The sequence below is a fragment of the Panthera tigris genome, chromosome B3, assembly GCF_018350195.1.
Source record: "Panthera tigris isolate Pti1 chromosome B3, P.tigris_Pti1_mat1.1, whole genome shotgun sequence".
NCBI lineage: Eukaryota > Metazoa > Chordata > Mammalia > Carnivora > Felidae > Panthera > Panthera tigris.
In genome coordinates this window covers 73,714,017-73,736,313 of record NC_056665.1, presented here as the reverse complement: position 1 = coordinate 73,736,313, position 22,297 = coordinate 73,714,017, and the positions used below count along the sequence as shown (strand labels likewise).

Here is a 22,297-nt window from a genome sequence, read left to right as displayed (position 1 = left end):
CAAGTGGGAGACATGTTTATGATCACGCCTGAGGATAGCTGGTCCATTTGAGGGGAGGGAGAAGAGGATGGCAGAGAAGAATTACTTAGGAAGTACATATGCTTCAAAGCTAGTTCTACGGTGTCCGTAATGAGCGACTACGTATATCCATGCACGTGGAGGTGCTTGTGTGCACATTCAGAAGTCGAGACTGCTACAGCATGTGTACACCCTGCAAAAGGAGCTCACAGGCGTGTGGTGTGCCTGACCCAAGTGTTTGTATACTTGAGAATGTACAGTGATATGGACTTATTTATACTGGACAAATACTTAACATGCGTGTCTGTTGCCCAGGCATGATGGCACAGTGGGAGGGATGTGTGTGCCAAGGTAGAGGAAGGAAACGTGTCTGTATGAGGCATGTGTGTGAGCAGCGGGCATATGTGTTCATCAGAGGACATATGGAGAGCTTTTGGCTGTGTGATGGGTGTGCCTATGAGAGGATGCCCACAAGGGTCTCCTCTCTGAGAGGGTCTACCAAGACTGACAATCAAATGGGAATGGAATGGAAGAGAACTAGATTTAGTCATGAGACATGGGCTAAAGGCCTGGCTCCACCACTAAATAGTTGTTGTGTGTTCTTGGACAAGAAAGCCTCTTAACCTTGCTTTCTTCATCTGTAGAACAGGGTGAAGACTGAGTAAGAGAGTGTGCATAAAAATGCTTTGTAGACTGTAAAGGACTGAACATATGCGAGCATTAGTTGTTTCTCAGGTGGCTCAAAGAAGGCAAGTTTCACTAGATGAGTATAGGCAAGGGAAAGACCATCTCCAGGTGGGAGGAGGATGAATGGACATCAGGAAACTGTCAGAACTATTGCCCAGGAGAAAGGGCAACAGTGTTTAGAAAGCCAGACAGAGGACAGGACCAGAGAAGCTGGCCACCACTCCCCACCTGTTTGCAGACCTAGGGGAGGGGCAGGTGCTGAGGGGCAGAGCCAGAGAGCAGCAGGGAGTTGGCCCTGACACAGCCTTCCTTCTTTCCAGGTCCCCTGCAGGCTTGAGCCCCTTTCATCTAGTACACACATTCGAGAAACCAAGGTAAGGAAAGCAGAAGATGGAGTGTGGGGGAATCTGGGAAGATTGGCCATGACAGCCCCAAAGCCAGGCATGGGACTCTGTTTCTACCTTGTCTTGGGGAGTATGTCTTGGTAACCAAGAGCTCCTTGCCTGTGACTAGAGAGGAGGTGCCAAGGAGGGACAAGGATAAGAGATGGATGGAGTTAACTTTCTGCTCCCATGAGAAGCCCAGAACGCTCCTCCCTCCTCTAGGAGAGCCCCAAGCTGAACAAAAGTTAGCCTCCCTTTCTGCCTGACAGGTTTGCTAGGCTATTACATGGTTGAGGGATAAGCTCAGGGAACCAGGGACTCACAGTGACCCCCCTGACTCATGAGTACGGTGCTAGGCTCTGGGGCTCCCACTGAAACAGAGAACCCAGGGAAGGGAGTGGAGGGTGGGCGGACAGGAGGGCCGCCAGCATCTTCTCCAGCTCCCACCCACTGCAGGCACAGCCATGGTGGATGCGGAGATGGCCGCCTTTGGGGCCGCCGCCCCCTTCCTGCGAAAGTCAGAGAAGGAGCGGCTGGAAGCCCAGACCCGACCTTTTGACCTCAAGAAGGATGTCTTCGTACCTGATGACAAAGAGGAGTTCGTCAAGGCCAAAATTCTGTCTCGAGAGGGTGGCAAAGTCACTGCTGAGACTGAGCATGGCAAGGTGGGCAGCAGGGCTGGTATGAGTGGCCCTCCTGGACTCCTCCCATAGCTGGGGTACACAGAGAGTGTTGCCACCAGGACCCACCCCATGCAGACCTGAGGACAGTCTGATTTCCCCTTCCTCTGGGCAGGGCTCCACACCTGCCAAATAGCCCTTCTCCTTCCCAACATCCCGTCTGTCTTCTCTATGATCACCAGTGCTTCTCTCTTGAAAACCACTGTCCTAGAACTCACCTGACTCCTTTCTGGGAGGAGGGAGGGCTGACCGTACAGCCTGCATGTGGACTGTTGCAGACAGTGACCGTGAAGGAGGACCAGGTGATGCAGCAGAACCCACCCAAGTTTGACAAGATCGAGGACATGGCCATGCTGACCTTCCTGCACGAACCTGCCGTGCTCTACAACCTCAAGGAGCGCTATGCCTCTTGGATGATCTACGTGAGTGCGCCCTCCAGGACATCCTCTGAATCTAGTAGCTTCCTGGTCTGCACAGGCCTGCCTCCTGGAACCCCAGGTTTCTGTTCTTTGTGTGCAGCCATTACAGCACTCTATCTGGGCCCCTGCCTCCCTGGTTCAGTTCTAATACCCCCCCAGGCTGGGATTACTCAGATTTAGTGCTTTCATAGATTTTCCTTTCTCCTCTTCCCCTCCTGGAATGGTTCTCTAACTCTGAAATCTGCCATCCTCCCCTCTTCATCACCAAAAACTCAACCCTCCTTTTCTACCCTAGACCTACTCGGGCCTCTTCTGTGTCACCGTCAATCCCTACAAGTGGCTGCCGGTATACAATGCAGAGGTGGTGGCTGCCTACCGGGGCAAGAAGAGGAGCGAGGCGCCGCCCCACATCTTCTCCATCTCTGACAACGCCTATCAGTACATGCTGACAGGTGACAGGCCTTGACTGGAGGGTTTTCTGGAGAACCCCATGGGAGGGAATGGGCTTATTGGTTTGGGCCACTGGGAGATGCCTGGAGAGAGGCAAGGAGGTGGGGTGGTAGGGTGGGTGGATGCCAGGCAAAAGCATCCTGTGTGGCTCCTGATTTTTCCTCCCCACTTTCTTCCAACAGACAGAGAAAACCAGTCCATCCTGATCACGTGAGTGTACCTCCTACCCTGGTCCCTTCCAGAACCTCCCTGACCCCAGCCCCCATCAGGGACCTCAGATCCCATCAAGGACCCGCCATTCTCTTTTCCCTCTACCTTCATGCCAGCTCTTCTTTCTCCAGTGACCTTTACCCTTGCCTTTGCTCCCCTGCTTCCTTTCTGCTTCCCACTCCTGTGGTAGTTTTCCTCTCTCCTTCCCTTCACTCTCTCTCCTCCAACTCATGGCTCTCTTATCCATAAGCCCAGAGTCACCGTCACCGTATCTTCTTCCCCTCCACACTTTCTTTCATCTTTCCCCATTCTGCCACGCCCACCGCCCCCCATTCTTTTCCAAAATGGCCGAGGCCCATTGCCTCATGTTGACCTTGCCTAGCTAAGACCAGCAAACCCGGCATTTTCCTGTCATCCTTCCTGGTGCTCTCCCTGACACCATGTGTGTCGGAGTACAGCTGTGTGCTTGGGATGCACGTTACCCGGAAGCTCCTGCTTCAGGGCTCCCACTGTCGAGTAGGACCAGACATTCTCTCCTGACTTGAGGCCTGTTTGTCTCAAGCGGTGTCTGTTCATTGCCTAATGAGCCCCTGCCTCTCCCGACAGTGGGGAATCTGGGGCAGGAAAGACTGTCAACACCAAGAGGGTCATCCAGTACTTCGCTGTTATTGCCGCCATTGGGGATCGCAGCAAGAAGGAGCAGACCCCAGGGAAGGTAGGCCTGTTGTCCTCCACGGGCCTGCACTGCAAAAAGGGAAGGGGAGACCTCTCACCAGCCATCCTTCCTGACCTCTGCAGGGCACTCTGGAGGACCAGATCATCCAGGCCAATCCTGCCCTGGAGGCCTTTGGCAATGCCAAGACAGTCCGGAATGACAACTCCTCCCGCTTTGTGAGTGGTCCCTGACCTTGGGTTTGGGACTTGGGCTGGTGAAGGGATGGTGTCAAACATGAGCCTGGCCTCCACTCGTCACCACTCTCCTCCATCTCTCTAGGGGAAATTCATTCGAATCCATTTTGGGGCGACCGGAAAGTTGGCGTCTGCAGACATAGAGACCTGTGAGTGCCATGCATCTGCTAGGACTCAGCTTGAGCTCACCCTCATTCTAAGTCATCATGATCCCAACCTGTCTCTCTCCTCTCTCTGTCTGTCTGCCTTTCTGTCTCTGTCTCTTTTGTGTTTCTAGGTCTATATATTTCTCTCTCTCTGAGACTCCCTCTGGTCTTTCTCCACCTCTCTCTCTGCATGTCTGTATGGGAACCTCTCTCTCTTTGTCTCTCCCTTTCCCTCTGCCTTTTGCTTGCTATGCTTATCATTCATTTCCCTCTATTTCCTTGCACTTAAATCCCAACATTTCTCTTTTTTCTCCGATTACTGTTCACAGACCTTCTGGAAAAATCCAGAGTTATTTTCCAGTTGAAAGCAGAGAGAGACTATCACATTTTCTACCAAATCCTGTCTAACAAAAAGCCCGAGCTGCTGGGTGAGTCAGAGCTACCAACCGAGACCAACTATCTCCATGGCAACCTGGTCCCCTCTGCTTGAGGCTGCTTGCTAGCATGCCCTGGGTTTATGGCACTGCTGGATTCAGTTCTGTGGGATGTGGGACCACATTAAGCCTTGTCATGTGCTTTCCTGCAAGTCCTGTGCTGTGGTAGGCAGCCCCAGCGAGAGCCAGGGGGTTGTGCCTCATCCTAACCACATCTTTTCTTCCCAGACATGCTGCTGATCACCAACAACCCCTATGATTATGCATTCATCTCCCAAGGAGAGACCACGGTGGCCTCCATTGATGACGCTGAAGAGCTCATGGCCACTGATGTAAGTGTGTGAGAACCTGGTTGAGAGGTGAGGGGACAGGCAGTGAGGGGTAAATGAGGCCAGTTCAATGGCTCAGTAGGAGAGCTGAGACACTGTCTATCTCTTATTCAAAGTGGTATGGCCCTCCCCATGGGGCAGAACAAGCCTTATGACCACTATGTGTTGGGAAATAGGTGTGATGAGACAGTGGTGGCCAGTATTTGATGTTCAAGCAAAAAGGGCTGAACACCATGAGACAGAGAAGCAGACAAGACAAGAAGCAAGGCATCACCCAGGGAAGAGGGGTAGGTCATGCAGTCACCATGGGGCTGGGGCAGGCTGTTAGGTGAAGACCAGAGATAGGTATAAATGGTTCCAGCAGGGAAGCAAGTATAGGGCCCAGATGAAGGACAAAAGTAGAAATCATGAGTGGGTAAACAGGGCAGCTCCAGAGGACAGTTGTGACCACAGATGCCAGATCTGGGGCAGTATGCACACCATCTTGCTCTTGTACTGCCCATCTTGGTGTTGGAGTTTCCTACCGGGTATGGGAGTATCAGAAGCCACAAGGATTCAGGAAAGAAGCTCTGTCTCCAACTGAAGCAGGATCTCATTTACGTACCATACTTCCTATTCCGGGGTCCACCAATATGGGATTTGCCTACAGAATGCCTTTGATGTGCTGGGCTTCACCTCAGAGGAGAAGAACTCCATGTACAAGCTGACGGGTGCCATCATGCACTTTGGAAACATGAAGTTCAAACAGAAGCAGCGAGAGGAGCAGGCTGAGCCAGACGGCACTGAAGGTAGGAGTCTGGATGCTGGAGGGCAGCTGTGGAGTCACTGAGGGCCACATCTGTAGAGGAGTCAACCCTTTACCAACTTGGCTGCCTACCCTCTCCTTTCAGAGGCTGACAAATCTGCCTACCTCATGGGGCTCAACTCAGCTGACCTGCTCAAGGGGCTGTGCCACCCTCGAGTGAAAGTGGGCAATGAATATGTCACCAAGGGGCAGAATGTCCAGCAGGTGGGTCATCTTTAGGAGATAAATGGGGAGGGTGCTGGAATGCTGCACTGGGGGCTTTGGAATTCACTGTCCCCACTAACTCTGCTCATCTGGGTCTCTCCCTTACCTTCCAGGTGGCATATGCCACCGGGGCACTGGCCAAGGCAGTGTACGAGAAGATGTTCAACTGGATGGTGACACGGATCAATGCCACCCTGGAGACCAAGCAGCCACGCCAATACTTCATAGGGGTCCTGGACATCGCCGGCTTCGAGATCTTCGATGTGAGTTGGGGGAGCCTGGGTGTGGGGGAACAGTAACTCACTCATTCGCACCTGTGACCATCATGGCCAGGAGTGGGAAAGGCGGTGGGGCTCAGCGGTGATAAACACATCATCCTGTCTTCCAGTGGGGGCTCCCTCTCCCTGGCCTGACAGAGGAGGGGTCCGGCCACACTCCTAACTGGGCTGGGGCACAGGCCTGGGCTGACCCCACTGTCCTCTCAGACCTCTGCCTGCCTGACCCGCTCCACCCCTGCCCCCCGCAGTTCAACAGCTTTGAGCAGCTGTGCATCAACTTCACCAACGAGAAGCTGCAGCAGTTCTTCAACCACCACATGTTCGTGCTGGAGCAGGAGGAGTACAAGAAGGAAGGCATCGAGTGGGAGTTCATCGACTTTGGCATGGACCTGCAGGCCTGCATCGACCTCATCGAGAAGGTGCTGCCTCCACCTGCTGCCTAAACTACCCACTCACGCCCTACATGAATGCCCCAGACAAAATGGCAGCCCCTCTCTCTGCTGGGGAACATGATCTCGATCCCAAGCCCTAGTTTCCAGAGTCCTGTGTTGTCCTGACCACCCAGGACAGGATGGCACAGGAGAGCCGAGGTCCCAGGGGCTTGAGAATGGACACAGGGAGGACAGGCAGCTCCAGGAAAGCCTCTCATATCAGTATGTTTAAAAGCCCTGGTTTAACCTGGTTTGAGCACGGGGCAGGGAAAAACAATGTATCTGTTTTCAACCCCAACATCTTAGGGATCTGGGCAATGCAGTGGTGTGTAAAGCACCTAGAGTATCCACATTCCCAGACTTTCACAAAAGTCCCTCTGAAATCACACAAAATCTTCCACCTTGGGAAAGCTTGAACAGGTGCAAGTTTGTAAATAACTGTACTGAAAGCTAAACCTGATACCTTAACACCCAAAAGAGGCATCACCATAAACAAATATTGACCTTAGAGTAGGATCCATCTGCATCTGCATGAAGCATGCTCAACGATGTTTTCCCCTCGACCCTCAGCCCATGGGCATCATGTCCATCCTGGAGGAGGAATGCATGTTCCCCAAGGCCACTGATATGACCTTCAAGGCCAAGCTGTATGACAACCACCTGGGCAAGTCCAACAACTTCCAGAAGCCACGCAACATTAAGGGGAAGCCGGAAGCCCACTTCTCCCTGATCCATTACGCCGGCACCGTGGACTACAACATCCTGGGCTGGCTGCAGAAGAACAAAGACCCACTCAACGAGACGGTGGTGGCCTTGTACCAGAAGTCCTCCCTCAAGATGCTCAGTAACCTGTTTGCCAACTATGCGGGTGCTGATGCACGTAAGTAGAGACTGGGGCTCTGGGGACTATAAAGCAGCGTTTCTGACCTGGTTCTGAGAAAGGTTCATTGCACATTCCACCACTTTTGTGTCATGTTTGCCCCCAAGGGGTACAGGATCAGTGAGATAGAATGGGGGTGGAGAGGCAGAGGCCCCCATAGTGAAGACCCTCACCTGGTGGCCAAATGCCTGCAAAGACATAAAGAGAGCCTGTGATTGTCCACCCCCCAACTGTGGCCTCCCACATGCCCACTCAAGCCCCTTTCCTTGACTCTCCTTCCACAGCTGTTGATAAAGGCAAAGGCAAAGCCAAGAAAGGCTCATCCTTTCAGACTGTGTCAGCTCTGCACAGGGTGAGTCTGTGAGCCCAGCCCCCACCCAGCTAGGCTCCCCAGCACCCACCAGCCCTGCTCCTTCCTGCCTTTCCATCCCTGACTCCCCTGTCTCCTCCTTCCCTTGTGACCCCTTTCCTTCTTTGTCTTTCTTTCTCTCCATTCTCTCTCCCTTTGTGGGCTGCCCTCTCCTCTCTTCTTCTCCCATCTCAATATCTCCCTTTCCCTCTGGTCTCAGGCTGTCCCCTCCTCCATGTCCTCCCCAACATTTCTTCATTCTCTCTGTCTTTCTTTCCCTTCCCTCCTCTCCTCTCCCTTCCCTACATCCCTCTCCTTCACCTGCATTACTTTTCCCTCCTGCACTTTGGGCCACAGGAAAATCTGAACAAGCTGATGACCAACTTGCGCTCTACACATCCCCACTTCGTGCGTTGCATCATTCCCAATGAGACAAAGTCTCCAGGTGAGCCCCAGAACTTGCCACTGCTGGCCACATGCCCCAGGCCCCGGGGACAGGGCTTCCTAAGCCATCTCCTAATCCCCCACAATGGTGGTTTCCAAATGACACTCTCCTCCCATCCCCTATGAGATAGTAGACTACTCCCACCCACCCCCATTTCCTTGCATTTGCAGTGTGATTCGGGGGCCATGTAATGCACTTAAATGGGCATCGCCTCATGTCATGCAGCCCCCCAGTGAGACATTTAGAGATTGTTTACCCTTTTTTGACTGATTAGGAGTTGGAGTCTCAGGGGCCTGGATTCAAGGCTTGGCTAAGTCTGCTCTGGTCAGCTTAGTGACCTTGGTGAAGTCCCTTAAACTCTCTGGGTTTAACTCCTCTGGGATTAATTTCTTCTCTAGAAAATGGGATATATTTGCCCTGGCTACCACCTATGATAAATAACACAATATAAAATACAGAATGCGAAAGTCTTTTGGTTACTCTTAAGAGTATAGCTAGGAAGGGGCGCCTGGTTAAGCAGCCGGCTAAGCATCTGACTTCGGCTCAGGTCATGATCTTGCGGTCTGTGAGTTGGAGCCCCACATCAGGCTCTGTGCTGACAGCTCAGAGCCTGGAGCCTGCTTCAGATTCTGTGTCTCCTTCTCTCTCTGCCCCTCTCCTGCTTACACTCTGTCTTTCTCTCTCTCTCTCAAAAATAAACAAAACATTAAAAAAAATTTTTGTTAATAAAAAAAAGAGTATAGCTACGAACAAAATGAAAAAAAAAAGGACCACTTTCCATTATTAAATGACTTGCTAAGGTTACGGACTAGTGAGTGACAGAGCGAGGATCAGAGCCCAGAACTTTTGGCTTGGTCCAGTACTCTCCCTACACCTTCCTCCCCCCATCTCCTGCTGCAGGAGTGATAGACAACCCCCTGGTCATGCACCAGCTGCGCTGTAACGGTGTGCTGGAGGGCATCCGCATCTGCAGGAAGGGCTTCCCCAACCGCATCCTCTACGGAGACTTCAGGCAGAGGTGGGTACAGGGTCTCCCAGAGCTCAGGAAACAGGGGGAGCCTGGGCAGTCCACAGGTGGCCCTGAATACTGTGGGCAGAGCAGGTCAGTACAGAACGTGGGTGACTCTGGGCACCTCCTTCTCCAGGTATCGCATCCTGAATCCAGCGGCCATCCCCGAGGGCCAATTCATTGACAGCAGGAAAGGGGCAGAGAAGCTGCTGGGCTCCCTAGACATTGACCACAATCAGTACAAGTTCGGCCATACCAAGGTAAGGGAAGGGAGGAGACAAGCTGGTTACAGAAAGACTTCTCTCGTCCTTTGGCTTCTCACCTCGTACCTCCTTCCCTTTGACCAATCATCTTAGGACCATCTCTGAACGGCATGCTTCCTTCCCTGTGAACCCTCCAGCACCACCCCCATCCCAGCTCTAGCTGCCATTGACCTCTTCCCTCCAGTTCTTTCCTAGGGTGTCACCCTCCTTAAAATAACCCTCTCTTCTTTCCCCTCCTGGCCCATCCACCCCTCGCCCACAGGTGTTCTTCAAGGCTGGGCTACTGGGGCTGCTGGAGGAGATGCGTGACGAGAGGCTGAGCCGCATCATCACCCGCATCCAGGCCCAGTCCCGGGGTGTGCTCTCCAGAATGGAGTACAAGAAGCTGCTGGAACGCAGGTGAGAGCTTCAGAAGGAGGCTCCTGACCATCTAAGGCCAGGCTGGTTCAGGGGCAGTGTCAGGAGAAAGCTCACTGAAATTTCAAGCAAGCAGACCAGCAGGAGGGGCTCCTACAGACCCAGGGTGGGCTTCACGGCCAGAGCGGCATAGAGGAAGGAAGGGCCATTACTTAGGAGTCAGGGCCTTAGGACAGGAAGGAGAGAGGGGACTCTCTCACCACCCCTTGCTGGGCCCCTGCAGAGACTCCCTGCTGATAATCCAGTGGAACATTCGGGCCTTCATGGGGGTCAAGAACTGGCCCTGGATGAAGCTCTACTTCAAGATCAAGCCACTGCTGAAGAGTGCAGAGACAGAGAAGGAGATGGCCACCATGAAGGAGGAGTTTGCACGCATCAAAGAGGCGCTGGAGAAGTCAGAGGCTCGCCGCAAGGAACTGGAGGAGAAGATGGTGTCCCTGCTGCAGGAGAAGAATGACCTCCAGCTCCAAGTGCAGGCGGTGAGGCTCCTGGGCCTTTGCTAGCTTGCCTGCCCTGCTCAGCCAACATCTCCCACACACCCTGTACTTCCCCGCCTGGGGCTCACCTTCTCCTCTCATAGGCACAGGATTCTAGGGTCAATACTTCAAACACCTCCAAGGAGGTCCCTCCAGAGAATGAATGGGAAGGGGAAAAGAACTACCTTTTAAAAACAGACTTTCCACCTGGATTCAGCCTGGATCCACAGCGTAATAATTTTGTGACCCTGAGAAAACCACATGTTATCTTTGAGTCTCAATGACCTCATCTCTGGACGGGGGATAAAGCTGCCCATCTCACTAGGTTGTAAATATGTGAAGTGCTGGCATCTGCAAATGTAGTGTCTTCCCTTCAGTGGAGTAGACCAGAGGAAGAAGGCCAACTAAAGAGACTTCTGATTCCCTTCCTCTCTACTTCCATCCCCCAATGTTCCCATCGTATTGTCCTGCAATTCTTCCCTACCTCATTCTTCTGAGGTTTCTCTCAGCTGGGATATCCTGGAGCTGCCCTCCTACAGTGAGGGCTGAGCCTCTCCCTCCCTGCATCTGTTAGGGCAACCACCCCACCCACTGATCAGCCTCCCCTCTGTGCCTTGTCCTCAGGAACAAGACAACCTGGCTGATGCAGAGGAACGCTGTGACCAGCTGATCAAGAACAAGATCCAGCTGGAGGCCAAGGTGAAGGAGATGACAGAGAGGCTGGAGGACGAGGAGGAGATGAATGCAGAGCTCACTGCCAAGAAGCGCAAGCTGGAAGATGAGTGCTCTGAGCTCAAAAGGGACATTGATGACCTGGAGCTAACACTGGCCAAGGTGGAGAAGGAGAAGCATGCAACAGAGAACAAGGTGAGGGCAGCTCCTTCTGGCTCCAGCCCAGGTCTCCTCAGGATTCCCAAACCACAAGGTGGTCCTGGTCCTTGGCATTGGACATCCCCATAGACATCTCCAGGCTGGTGACCTGTGACCCTAAAGGGGATGGGGGTCTTGGTTGGCAGGTGAAGAACCTGACAGAGGAAATGGCTGGGCTAGATGAGATCATCGCCAAGCTGACCAAGGAAAAGAAGGCTCTGCAGGAGGCCCACCAGCAAGCCCTTGATGACCTTCAGGCCGAGGAGGACAAGGTCAACACCCTGACGAAGGCCAAAGTCAAGCTGGAGCAGCAGGTGGACGATGTAAGTAGATTGTCACAGGGCCTAGGTATACCATGTCCATGTCCATGTGTATTTGTGTGTGTGTGTTTAGAAGGATGGGATTGGAGAGTATTCCCTCCCCTGATAACTTTCTAAAAGGGAGCTGGGGAATAGCAAAGGGGAAGAGTGATCAATTATGAGTTATCCATTTCATCCTACTGATATGATCAACAGTAGAGATGGGCTTCCTTTTCTCGATTTAGGGTCAAGCCTTTATATCTCTACCTTCAACCATAGGATTAGAGAGATATCACATAAAAAGTGATACATTTCTTTGGGAATTTTGTGAGACTCCTCAAGGAGGATCTTTGGACCTCTAATATTTTAGGCAGGATCTGGTCCTCAGTGATCATTGTTTTGCAGATAGTTCTCTGTGCATATGTCCATGGGCTCACTTATCACCCCATGTTATCATTACTGAAGTATCTGTCTCAGCCCTAAGACCAAAAGCTGCCTTTAGGTAGAACTTGGATTTATTCAGGGTTGTGTCTAAAGTGCCTAGCACAGGTCTGCAGAAGCTGAATGAATGAAGGCAGTTTTGGGGTTTCAGCACACAGCCATTCATTAAATCATTTATCAAATGGTTACTGAGCATCCCTCTATACCAGGCACTCTCCCAGTCCTCTCGCCCACTCTGGGGAAGCTTTTCCGAGTCCTGGACATTTCTTAGGATTCCCTAACCCTGGAGTGACTGAGCTTCCAAATCACCAAATCAGGACGATTGGTTTTACGGGGCACACTGGTCCTTCTCTCCACCAGCTGGAGGGGTCCCTGGAGCAGGAGAAGAAGGTACGCATGGACCTGGAGCGAGCAAAGCGGAAGCTGGAGGGCGACCTGAAGCTGACCCAGGAGAGCATCATGGACCTGGAGAACGACAAGCAGCAGCTGGACGAGCGGCTGAAAAAGTAACGTGCTCCCCTCCCTGGTGCCCTTCCTCCCCCTCAGCTCAGCGGACTGTTCTGCCCATGACAGTACATACTGCCCCAAGACACCCGCCCTCAGAACCCCATGCAGCCTCCATCAGTGGCTACAAAACTGTGGGCAGAGGTGTCCAGGAAGAGGGCCTTCCTCCCTCAGACACATGTAGCCAGGCCCCGCAGTCCTCCCTGGCAAAAACTTGAACTTGAATCCCTCAAACCTTTTCTTCCTGTTGGGGAGTGAAGAGATGGAAAATAACAGCTCACCTCCTTTTTCACACAAGTCTCTTTGGAGACCAGTTGCTTAACACTGAGGAAGGTTCCACACAAAAGCCTCTCAGGAAAGGCTTTTCAGGTCCTTCACAGAGAACCTGGAGGACCACAGAGAAGCGGGTCAGCTGCCACACTTGAGCAGTGCAGGGTCCTATGAACTTGTGGATCCAATCCTTATTGCAAATTCTACCAAAATTGTATAGATCCACTTTCCACACTTGGGAAACTGAACCTGCAGGATGTATTTGGACAATCAAGGATCTTATGGTGCTTTAGGGTCAGGATTTCGAAAGGCTCTGAGAGTTATCATGATTATATCCTCATTGGGCTTGCTTCTGTTCAGGAATCTTTACACTTCTCCAGACACAGCATTTGTTGAATGAACTAATGACTATATCATCCCATGGACCCTCAAACCACCTTCTAATAATGGTATTTTGAGGCCCACTTTACCAAAGCAGAAATGAAGGTTCAGAAAGGTTAACCAAAGGGTCTAAAGTAACAGTAACAGAATTAAAGGCCATCAGAGCAAAAAGGGGCCTTTGAAACCATCTCATCCAATGCCTCATTCTACAGAACCACAGAGAGGAAGTCCCACAGAGCCCAGGTCTTGTCACTCCACCTGCGATGCTCTGCCAATTACATTTCTTGTTGGACTTCAGCCCTTCAGCATGTGTTACATTTTCAGGGACTCTACATCAGCCCCAGACGCTATTTTTCTAGTGAAATCCTGCTCTTCATTTTTTGTATTACCATTTCCAACCACTGGTGGGCCCTCCAGGTGCCCAACCAACCTTCCTCACCTTACCTTCCCCACTTCTCTACAGGAAGGACTTTGAACTGAATGCCCTCAATGCCAGGATTGAGGATGAGCAGGCCCTCGGCAGCCAGTTGCAGAAGAAGCTCAAAGAGCTTCAGGTGAGGTGTGGGATGCCTAGGCTGGAGTCCCTGGGCTGGCTGTCAGCCTCCTCGACCCCCTCCTCCAGGATGTCCTCCCCAGCATTACAGGCACTTGCTATGTGTCCATGAGGGGAGATGCTGAGCTACACCAGCACACCCATGAAGCACCCCTTGGAGGGGCTGGGATGACATAGGAAGAGACCTTGAAAAGGTCACAGGTGTAGGAGGCAGAAATCCTGGCTTCCTGTCTCAACTCTGGCTTAGCTGGTGACCGCGGGGAGCCCACTCCAGATCTCTGAGTCTGTGTGTCTCCCCTGTTACCAATGGCTTTTAAGGTCCCTTTAGCCCCGACAATCTTTGACTTGTATTCTTACCCTAGAGAAGACACCATGTGAGGTCTTTAGATAAACATGGCTCTCTCATTCTAAACTTTTCATAGTTTTGCTCCTAAACTGCTTAAAATATCCCTAGAAGATAAGTCTCTTTGTCCCTCTTAAAGTGTGAGCTTCAACCCCCTGTCCTTCCAACAGACAATGTATAATGTTCGGGACTGAAGGAGGGCTAGCTCAGCAGCCAAAACATCTTCCCTAAATCTTTTATTTCCACTTCTCTGCTGATAGAACTGAACTGACTTGCTATTCCAGACAGGCCAGGAATGTTCTGGAGCCCTGGGGTGGGATCTGCAGGCGGTGGGTCTGAGCTTTCTGTGTCCCGGCCCAGGCTCGCATCGAGGAGCTGGAGGAGGAGCTGGAGGCCGAGCGCACCGCCAGGGCCAAGGTGGAGAAGCTGCGCTCAGACCTGTCCCGGGAGCTGGAGGAGATCAGCGAGCGGCTGGAAGAGGCCGGCGGGGCCACGTCCGTGCAGATCGAGATGAACAAGAAGCGCGAGGCCGAGTTCCAGAAGATGAGGCGGGACCTGGAGGAGGCCACGCTGCAGCACGAGGCCACGGCGGCGGCCCTGCGCAAGAAGCACGCCGACAGCGTGGCCGAGCTGGGCGAGCAGATCGACAACCTGCAGCGTGTGAAGCAGAAGCTGGAGAAGGAGAAGAGCGAGTTCAAGCTGGAGCTGGATGATGTCACCTCCAACATGGAGCAGATCATCAAGGCCAAGGTGGGCTGCCCGCTCACCCTCCTTGCACCCAATTCCCTCCACCCACCTTCACTTTCTGTGCATGTCTTCTCTCTTCTCTGATGGTCCAGTTTCCCACTTCTCTTCTTCCACCCTGTTCTCCCATCCTCTCCCCACTATGCCTCTCCTCTTCACTTCTGTACATGCACCCCTTACAACCCTTCATCCACCGTATCCACTCCCCTTCCTCCCTCAGGCTAACCTGGAGAAGATGTGCCGGACCCTGGAAGACCAGATGAATGAGCACCGAAGCAAGGCCGAGGAGACCCAGCGTTCTGTCAACGACCTCACCAGCCAGCGGGCCAAGCTACAGACCGAGAATGGTAAGCCCCCCTCCACCTCCCCCATTTCTAAGCCACCCAGCCTTAGGGAGACACTCACATACGTGTACACACACACACACACACACACACACACACACACATCTCCAAAGAGTGGGGCCTAACAGTTAAGGGAAGGGTTGGGGAGAGAGGTGACTGACCTTCCGGAGTTGAGTGTGCCTGGGTTCTTCTCCAGGTGAGCTGTCCCGGCAGCTGGATGAGAAGGAGGCACTGATCTCCCAGCTGACCCGAGGCAAGCTCACCTACACCCAGCAGCTGGAGGACCTCAAGAGGCAGCTGGAGGAGGAAGTTAAGGTGAGGCCGAGACTCAGGCCACTAGGTCCAGGCAGGGAGCAAGCAGGTCCCAAGAATGAGGCTTGCTGTTTTTCATTGTTCTCCCATTTTCCAAAAGGAATAATAGCCCAGAGCCTACCACATGCTTCCTAAATCTATTGCCCAGGCTGAGGCCCTCTGCCTTTCTGTTGCCATCTCTGGAGAAAGAGGGGCATGGGATAAGGATGCCTGGGTTGGGGAAAGTGAGGCAGAGAAGAGGAAATAAACTAGGGAGGAATGATTGTCTTGGCTGGGCACAAGTATGGGGTGAAGGAACAGTACAAATAGGTCTTGGGATTAGGAGGGCAATCTGAAAACTAGAGAAAGAAACTAGGGGCACCTGGGTGGCTCAGTTGGTTAAGTGCCTGACTTCAGCTCAGGTCACAACCTTGTGGTTTGTGGGTTTGAGCCCCATGTCAGTCTCTGTGCTGACAGCTCAGAGCCTAGAACCTACTTCAGATTCTGTGTCTCCCTCTCTCTCTACCCCTCTCCAGCTCTGTCTCTCTCTCAAAAATAAACATTTTTTAAAAATTTAAAGAAAAGGGGTGGAGGGGAATATGACTTTTTTTAAAAAGGCCAGGACTTCCATCGTAACCTGTCCCTTAGAGCTTGGTAATCTTGGGGGAACCACCTAACCTCTCTGAGCCCCCGTAAATGAGGACGAGGTCAATAATGCCTGCTGCAGTGAAGAGCAAGGAGTGGTGGGCATGACACATTGTGTGAACTGTACAATACTATATGGACACGCTTTGTTATTAGTCCTCAGTAGACTTTTCCGGGTCCACGGGGGAATTAGAAATAGGTGAGGTCCCGGGGAGGATGGAGAAACTAGGGTGAGCATGTGGGCACTGTCTGGGGTTGTACTTTGGAGAAAGCTGAGCCCACCTTCCGGTTCCCACCCCTCCCCAGGCGAAGAACGCCCTGGCCCACGCACTGCAGTCAGCCCGACACGACTGTGACCTGCTGCGGGAGCAGTACGAGGAGGAGACGGAGGCCAAGGCTGAGTTGCAGCGCGTCCTGTCCAAGGCCAACTCGGAGGTGGCCCAGTGGAGGACCAAGTATGAGACAGATGCCATCCAGAGGACAGAGGAGCTTGAAGAAGCCAAGTGAGTCCCGGGTGGCCTGCCTCTCACTGAGGCCTCTCTGCAGGCAGGACACAACCCTGCCCAGACCTGGGAAGATTCTGCACCTTGGGATAGACGTTTGGCCAGGTTTTGACAACACAGGAGAACTCTGTCTGGGGGCCCCCCACTTCTTTCTCCTCTCAGGGAAGCTTTTTGCTCGCGTTATGTTTCTCATCCGAATATAAGACGAACAAAAGGTTTGTCTGAGGGCAGAGTGCTCCCACCTGGGGCAGGGTGCTGTGGTGGGATGAGGGATGCGGGGGGGGGGGTGTTGTAGTAGCCCATGCGTCCTCCATGTCTGCAGCATACAGGCTGGCCCAGGGTCAGGGGAGACCACCTGGAAGGCCCTCTTGGGTTCTGTGGGTCTTCACAACCTGCCACCAAGACCCTCTGCCTGCCTGGCTCTCAACCCCCTGGGGCCTGTCCTCAGCTTTTCCAACAATGCTTCTGAATTTTCAAGGATTGTTTTCTAGAACACTCATGTTGTTTCCCCTTGTCCAAATCTATACCCTCCATCTTCCCCACCCTCTCCCATCTGCCACACCCCCACTGCCCCGGGCAGGAAGAAGCTGGCCCAGCGGCTGCAGGATGCCGAGGAGGCCGTGGAGGCCGTCAACGCCAAGTGCTCATCCCTGGAGAAGACCAAGCACCGGCTGCAGAATGAGATCGAGGACCTGATGGTGGATGTGGAGCGCTCCAATGCAGCCGCCGCAGCCCTGGACAAGAAGCAGAGGAATTTCGACAAGGTGGGCCCAAGCTGGGGGCCGCAGCCAGGGGCGGAGCAGGGAGGCCAACGTCACCATGAAGACTGGGACCTCCTCTTTGAGGGCAGGGGAGGAGGCTGAGCCCAGCCCAGGGACCTGGGCAGGCCCTGGAGCGGGGCTGGGGCGGGGCTGGGGGCCACGCAGTGAGCCAGGTCCCCGCAGATCCTGGCCGAGTGGAAGCAGAAGTATGAGGAGTCGCAGTCAGAGCTGGAGTCCTCGCAGAAGGAGGCGCGCTCTCTCAGCACAGAGCTCTTCAAGCTCAAGAATGCCTACGAGGAGTCCCTGGAGCACCTGGAGACCTTCAAGCGGGAGAACAAGAACCTTCAGGGTGCGCTGAGGCCTGAGAGACTACGGAGGGGCGGGGGGTAGTGTCCACATGTGGTGCCACCCAGGGGCTCCAAGATGTGTGCTCCACATTTTGGACCACAGCAGCCCCCAGCTGAGTGGCCCCGTTCCTTCCACAGAGGAGATCTCCGACCTCACTGAGCAGCTGGGTTCCAGTGGAAAAACCATCCATGAGCTGGAGAAAGTCCGCAAGCAGCTGGAAGCTGAGAAGCTAGAGCTGCAGTCAGCCCTGGAAGAGGCTGAGGTGTGTGTGTGTGCCAGGTGGCGCGGGGTTGGGGGTGGGGCGGAGCCGAGCCCTAGGCTGTGGTCCCTGTTCTCATCTCCCTGTTGTCTGTTTTGTTCATTGTTCCATCCTTAGAGCCTAGAACAGTGCCTGGTACATAACAGCCACTCAACAAACATTGTGGAATGAATGAATGAATGAATGAGTGAATGGACAGGTCACTCTGTTCCTTCACACAAACATTTTACCCATTACATCTTAGACAAGATTTCCCATTTCCACTCCCCTCTCCTTTCCACCTCTGCCTTCCACTTCAGCATTTTTTTACATTCTGAGCCTGATTGCTGTCGGTTTCCTTGGCAACACCTTTCCTTTCATTTTCCTCTTTGTCTTCACAGCTCGCTCTCCTCTGTGAGGGTCTGAATCACCTTCTCTTAGGCCTGTTTTTTTTTTTCTTTTAAATTCACTTTTCTTCTCCCTCCTTCTGCTTCTTTGACTTAACCACTTAATACCACTCTTGAACTCACTTTGTATCCATGATTTATGGACAGACCCCTGCCTATGGCCCTGTGCCCTGACTGTCTGCCTTGGACCCTCTCTCCCCACCTTCTTCCAGGCCTCCCTGGAGCATGAGGAGGGCAAGATCCTCCGGGCCCAGCTAGAGTTCAACCAGATCAAGGCAGAGATCGAGCGGAAGCTGGCAGAGAAGGACGAGGAGATGGAGCAGGCCAAGCGGAACCACCTGCGGGTGGTGGACTCGCTGCAGACCTCCCTGGATGCAGAGACACGCAGCCGCAACGAGGCCCTGCGGGTGAAGAAGAAGATGGAGGGCGACCTCAATGAGATGGAGATCCAGCTGAGCCACGCCAATCGCATGGCCGCTGAGGCCCAGAAGCAAGTCAAGGGTCTCCAGAGCTTGCTGAAGGTACATGGAGACTCCTGACGCAGGAAGTCACCTTACTCAGAGACAGACTGGCCTCCATGTGGCCAAGTTGGTGGTGATGTCCCCTGGCCACTGCAGAGACATCTCACAGGCCCTCCTGACCCACCATATTGGGCTCCGCACCGGCATCCATCCTAGTGTAACAGCCTTCCGATGGGCCCAGAGGCCAGCCGCTCTCTCATGCCCACCTTCCTGATCTGCAGGACACCCAGATCCAGCTGGACGACGCAGTCCGTGCCAACGACGACCTGAAGGAGAACATCGCCATCGTGGAGCGGCGTAACAACCTGCTGCAGGCTGAGCTGGAGGAGCTGCGGGCCGTGGTGGAGCAGACGGAGCGGTCTCGGAAGCTGGCGGAGCAGGAGCTGATCGAGACCAGCGAGCGGGTGCAGCTGCTGCACTCCCAGGTGAGCAACTCCCCTGGGCATTCCTGGAGGGAAGCACGGGCTGGCTGGACTCAGCACGTGAGGTTTGGAAGCCACCCATGAATGCTCAGTACTTTTCGTGCTCTGCCCACCTTGGTCCTCAGAACACCAGCCTCATCAACCAGAAGAAGAAGATGGATGCAGACCTGTCCCAGCTTCAGACTGAAGTGGAGGAGGCCGTGCAGGAGTGCAGGAACGCCGAGGAGAAGGCCAAGAAGGCCATCACGGATGTGAGTGACTGCTCCCCTTCCTGCCCCCGCTAAAGACATGGGGCCCTGGGTCCAGGCCAGGCCACTGTGCCGTGGCAAGTTGACTCTGTAGCTGCGTGAGTCTGAGGGCCTCGGGAAACAAACGCCACGATGGGAAAAAGGTGATCCTCAAGGGACAAGAGGCCCCGGGCCTCTGTTCTTTTACACGTGTCTCCCGTCCCCAGGCTGCCATGATGGCAGAGGAGCTGAAGAAGGAGCAGGACACCAGCGCCCACCTGGAGCGCATGAAGAAGAACATGGAGCAGACCATCAAGGACCTGCAGCACAGGCTGGATGAGGCCGAGCAGATCGCCCTCAAGGGCGGCAAGAAGCAGCTGCAGAAGCTGGAGGCCCGGGTGCGGGAGCTGGAGAATGAGCTGGAGGCCGAGCAGAAGCGCAACGCGGAGTCGGTCAAGGGCATGAGGAAGAGTGAGCGTCGCATCAAGGAGCTGACCTACCAGGTGCGGGCGTGGGGGCTGCTCTGCAGCTGGACCCTCTGCACCGTGACCTGAAGCCAGGGAGACACCACCACGAGGGATGAAGTGCTCTCTCGTAGCTTCCTCCAGGACAAGGAGTGAGAATGCAGCCCCTGGCTGCCCCATTTCCACCCTGCCTAGCTGTCTTCTACCCGAACTGTCCCCTGGCTAGAGTTCAGCCTCTGAGCCCCCTGGCCTAGGAGCTCTACCTCCAACCTTCACCCTCCACCTGTCCCCTGGGGACAACACTGAGAGCTCCAGACAGAGCTCACCCAATGCAGATTACCAGAAAGCAGATATGTTGCCAAATTCTGGTTGGGTGCCATGACCACCAAAATACATGAAAAATACACCAAAGTCATTGAACAAACCTCAGAATTTTTTGTTTACCTATAGAGATATAGACTTTAGCTTTCCATTATGTTTTCTAGAATCAGACTCCTAACTAGATTTTGTTTTTGCTCTAATCCAAAAAGTTACCATCTCTTTATACACACGTCATGCTGGGTTCTAGAGCAGGAGAGTTTTTCTCCATGGGGCCCCAGGACCCCTAAGGGCCTGCTCCTCAGAACAGTGCACACACATGAGCTTGTGCACAATTTCAGGAGTCCCAGCAGCTCCCTAGACTCTCTCCTGGCACAACCATTAAAAAATTTTAATTTTTATGGTAAAAAAATTATTTTAAAAATAATTTAATTAATTTAATTTAATTATTTAATATTTTAATTTAATTAGTTACTTTTTAAATTTAATTATTAAAGTAAATAATTTTTTGCCATAAAAATTATAAGGAGGGTGCAAGTATTTGTTGGGGATTAGAACGTAGAATCGGGTGAGGATGTTACATTCAGGGTAATGACCACGGCGGGGGAGGGGTGCGCTGCCTCCAATGAGTGTGCCCTCCTCACTCCTAACCCTGCCCCCCCGACCCCCAGACGGAGGAGGACAGGAAGAACCTCCTGAGGCTACAGGACCTGGTGGACAAGTTGCAGCTGAAAGTCAAGGCCTACAAGCGCCAGGCCGAGGAGGCGGTGAGTAGCTCTGCTGGGAGCCTGAGGGAGGAACATTGCTGAGCCAGTCCTCCAGGCTGGGAGGCTGAAAGAATCTCTGGCCTCCCCTCACCTCATCCTCCCCCGCTCCAAACCCCCCTGCAGGAGGAACAGGCCAACACCAACCTGTCCAAGTTCCGCAAGGTGCAGCACGAGCTGGATGAGGCAGAGGAGCGGGCAGACATCGCCGAGTCCCAGGTCAACAAGCTGCGGGCCAAGAGCCGCGACATTGGCACCAAGGTGGGTCCCTCCTCTGGGCCCCACTAGTCACTGCATGTCAGCACACCTGCCAACATCAGCGTCCCCCAGACAGAGCCCCCTCACATCAGGGATGCTTCCTTTTCATTCATTCCCCACAACTGAACCATGAAGCCACAGAGGGTGAGGTAATGCCATCCTGTGTGATTTCTAAGATTCTTCCAACTCCAACTTTCAATGATTTTGTGAATCCCAGCCCTAAGGTGTTCAGCAACCCTAGTAGGTGCCAATTTGTATATACCCACTGTGTCTATGTCTCAATTCAACTGCTGGCCTCCTCTTGTTTTCCACCTAGTTTAGGCCTACAGCCTTGTAACTCAGTCCTAAAATGGACATCCCAGAGGACTCCTTTGTCCTTGCCCAGGCTTATTCCCTCTGGCTGACCTCAGAGCACTGCCCTCCAGCCCTCGCTCCTCCACACCAGCCCTTAGGACACATCCCTCACATGGGGGCCTCCCTCAGGCCCAGAGCAGTCCTCCACCCCATCAAGTGCCCCGTCTCCCCTTTGTTTTCTGTGCCCATCCCTGCCCAAACCCCACCTCCCCATAGCTAATTTGGACTTTGTTTCCTTTCACAAGGGCTTGAATGAGGAATAGCTTTGCCACGTCTTCTTGATCTGCCCAGTCCCGAGGGTGCTGACGAAGCCCCCAGTTCCAGAATCTATATAGCAGCCCCTTTGGATGAAGCAGAATAAAGCTATTTTCTTTGAAGCCAATATCCTGCCTTCAGACTCTTCTTCAAAGCCTGCCAGCCATGGGGACATGAACGGGGTCAGGGGGATAGGGGATGGGAATCCAGAAGAGGAGGGGCGGCTTTATACACAGCCCAAGGAGGCCTTCCTGGAAAGCTGTGAGTCTCTGAGCATCCTTGGTGCAGGACTGACCCAGACGCTCCCCTTCACCTCCTTCTCAGCAGGTGACACCTCTCCTCCCAGTCCTCTCCCTGGCCCAGAGACCCTCAGGGTTAAGGGAAATTTAGGAAAACCTTTAAGTCTTGCCTAGAGCAGGCAGAGCCCATCAGCTATGGACTTATATCCCAGCTGATTGACACTACCTCCCACCACCCCTAACAGCACCAGGCCTGAGCCTCCAGGAGGAGGTTTAGTGTGTAGGGGTACCCTCTGATGTGTGGGGTAGTG

The 22,297-nt window shown here is 53.4% G+C and overlaps 1 protein-coding gene across 2 annotated transcripts; it reads left to right on the top strand.

The window, feature by feature from the left end:
• Positions 1 to 1,046: 1,046 nt before the first annotated feature.
• Positions 1,047 to 21,874, top strand: MYH7 (myosin heavy chain 7). Of its 2 annotated transcripts, XM_042989416.1 has the most exons (38): positions 1,545 to 1,753; positions 2,047 to 2,190; positions 2,483 to 2,639; positions 2,820 to 2,847; positions 3,454 to 3,562; positions 3,646 to 3,738; positions 3,842 to 3,905; positions 4,232 to 4,330; positions 4,565 to 4,668; positions 5,315 to 5,453; positions 5,556 to 5,674; positions 5,788 to 5,937; positions 6,201 to 6,371; positions 6,954 to 7,263; positions 7,548 to 7,615; positions 7,970 to 8,057; positions 8,958 to 9,075; positions 9,203 to 9,326; positions 9,592 to 9,728; positions 9,970 to 10,225; positions 10,847 to 11,089; positions 11,239 to 11,415; positions 12,193 to 12,338; positions 13,451 to 13,541; positions 14,244 to 14,633; positions 14,848 to 14,974; positions 15,168 to 15,286; positions 16,214 to 16,410; positions 16,991 to 17,174; positions 17,355 to 17,520; positions 17,657 to 17,781; positions 18,377 to 18,685; positions 18,907 to 19,110; positions 19,233 to 19,358; positions 19,562 to 19,837; positions 20,788 to 20,883; positions 21,007 to 21,141; positions 21,738 to 21,874. In XM_042989416.1, exons 1-38 carry the CDS (start codon positions 1,553 to 1,555, stop codon positions 21,753 to 21,755), a joined length of 5,808 nt encoding a protein of 1,935 aa, XP_042845350.1. In that variant the 5' UTR covers positions 1,545 to 1,552; the 3' UTR covers positions 21,756 to 21,874. The 2 variants fall into 2 exon arrangements, with proteins under 2 accessions (XP_015400159.2, XP_042845350.1); XM_015544673.2 differs by lacking the exons at positions 18,907 to 19,110; positions 19,233 to 19,358; positions 19,562 to 19,837; ... (1 more) ...; positions 21,007 to 21,141; positions 21,738 to 21,874 and adding an exon at positions 1,047 to 1,079 and having other exon boundaries at positions 18,377 to 18,703.
• Positions 21,875 to 22,297: the final 423 nt, after the last annotated feature.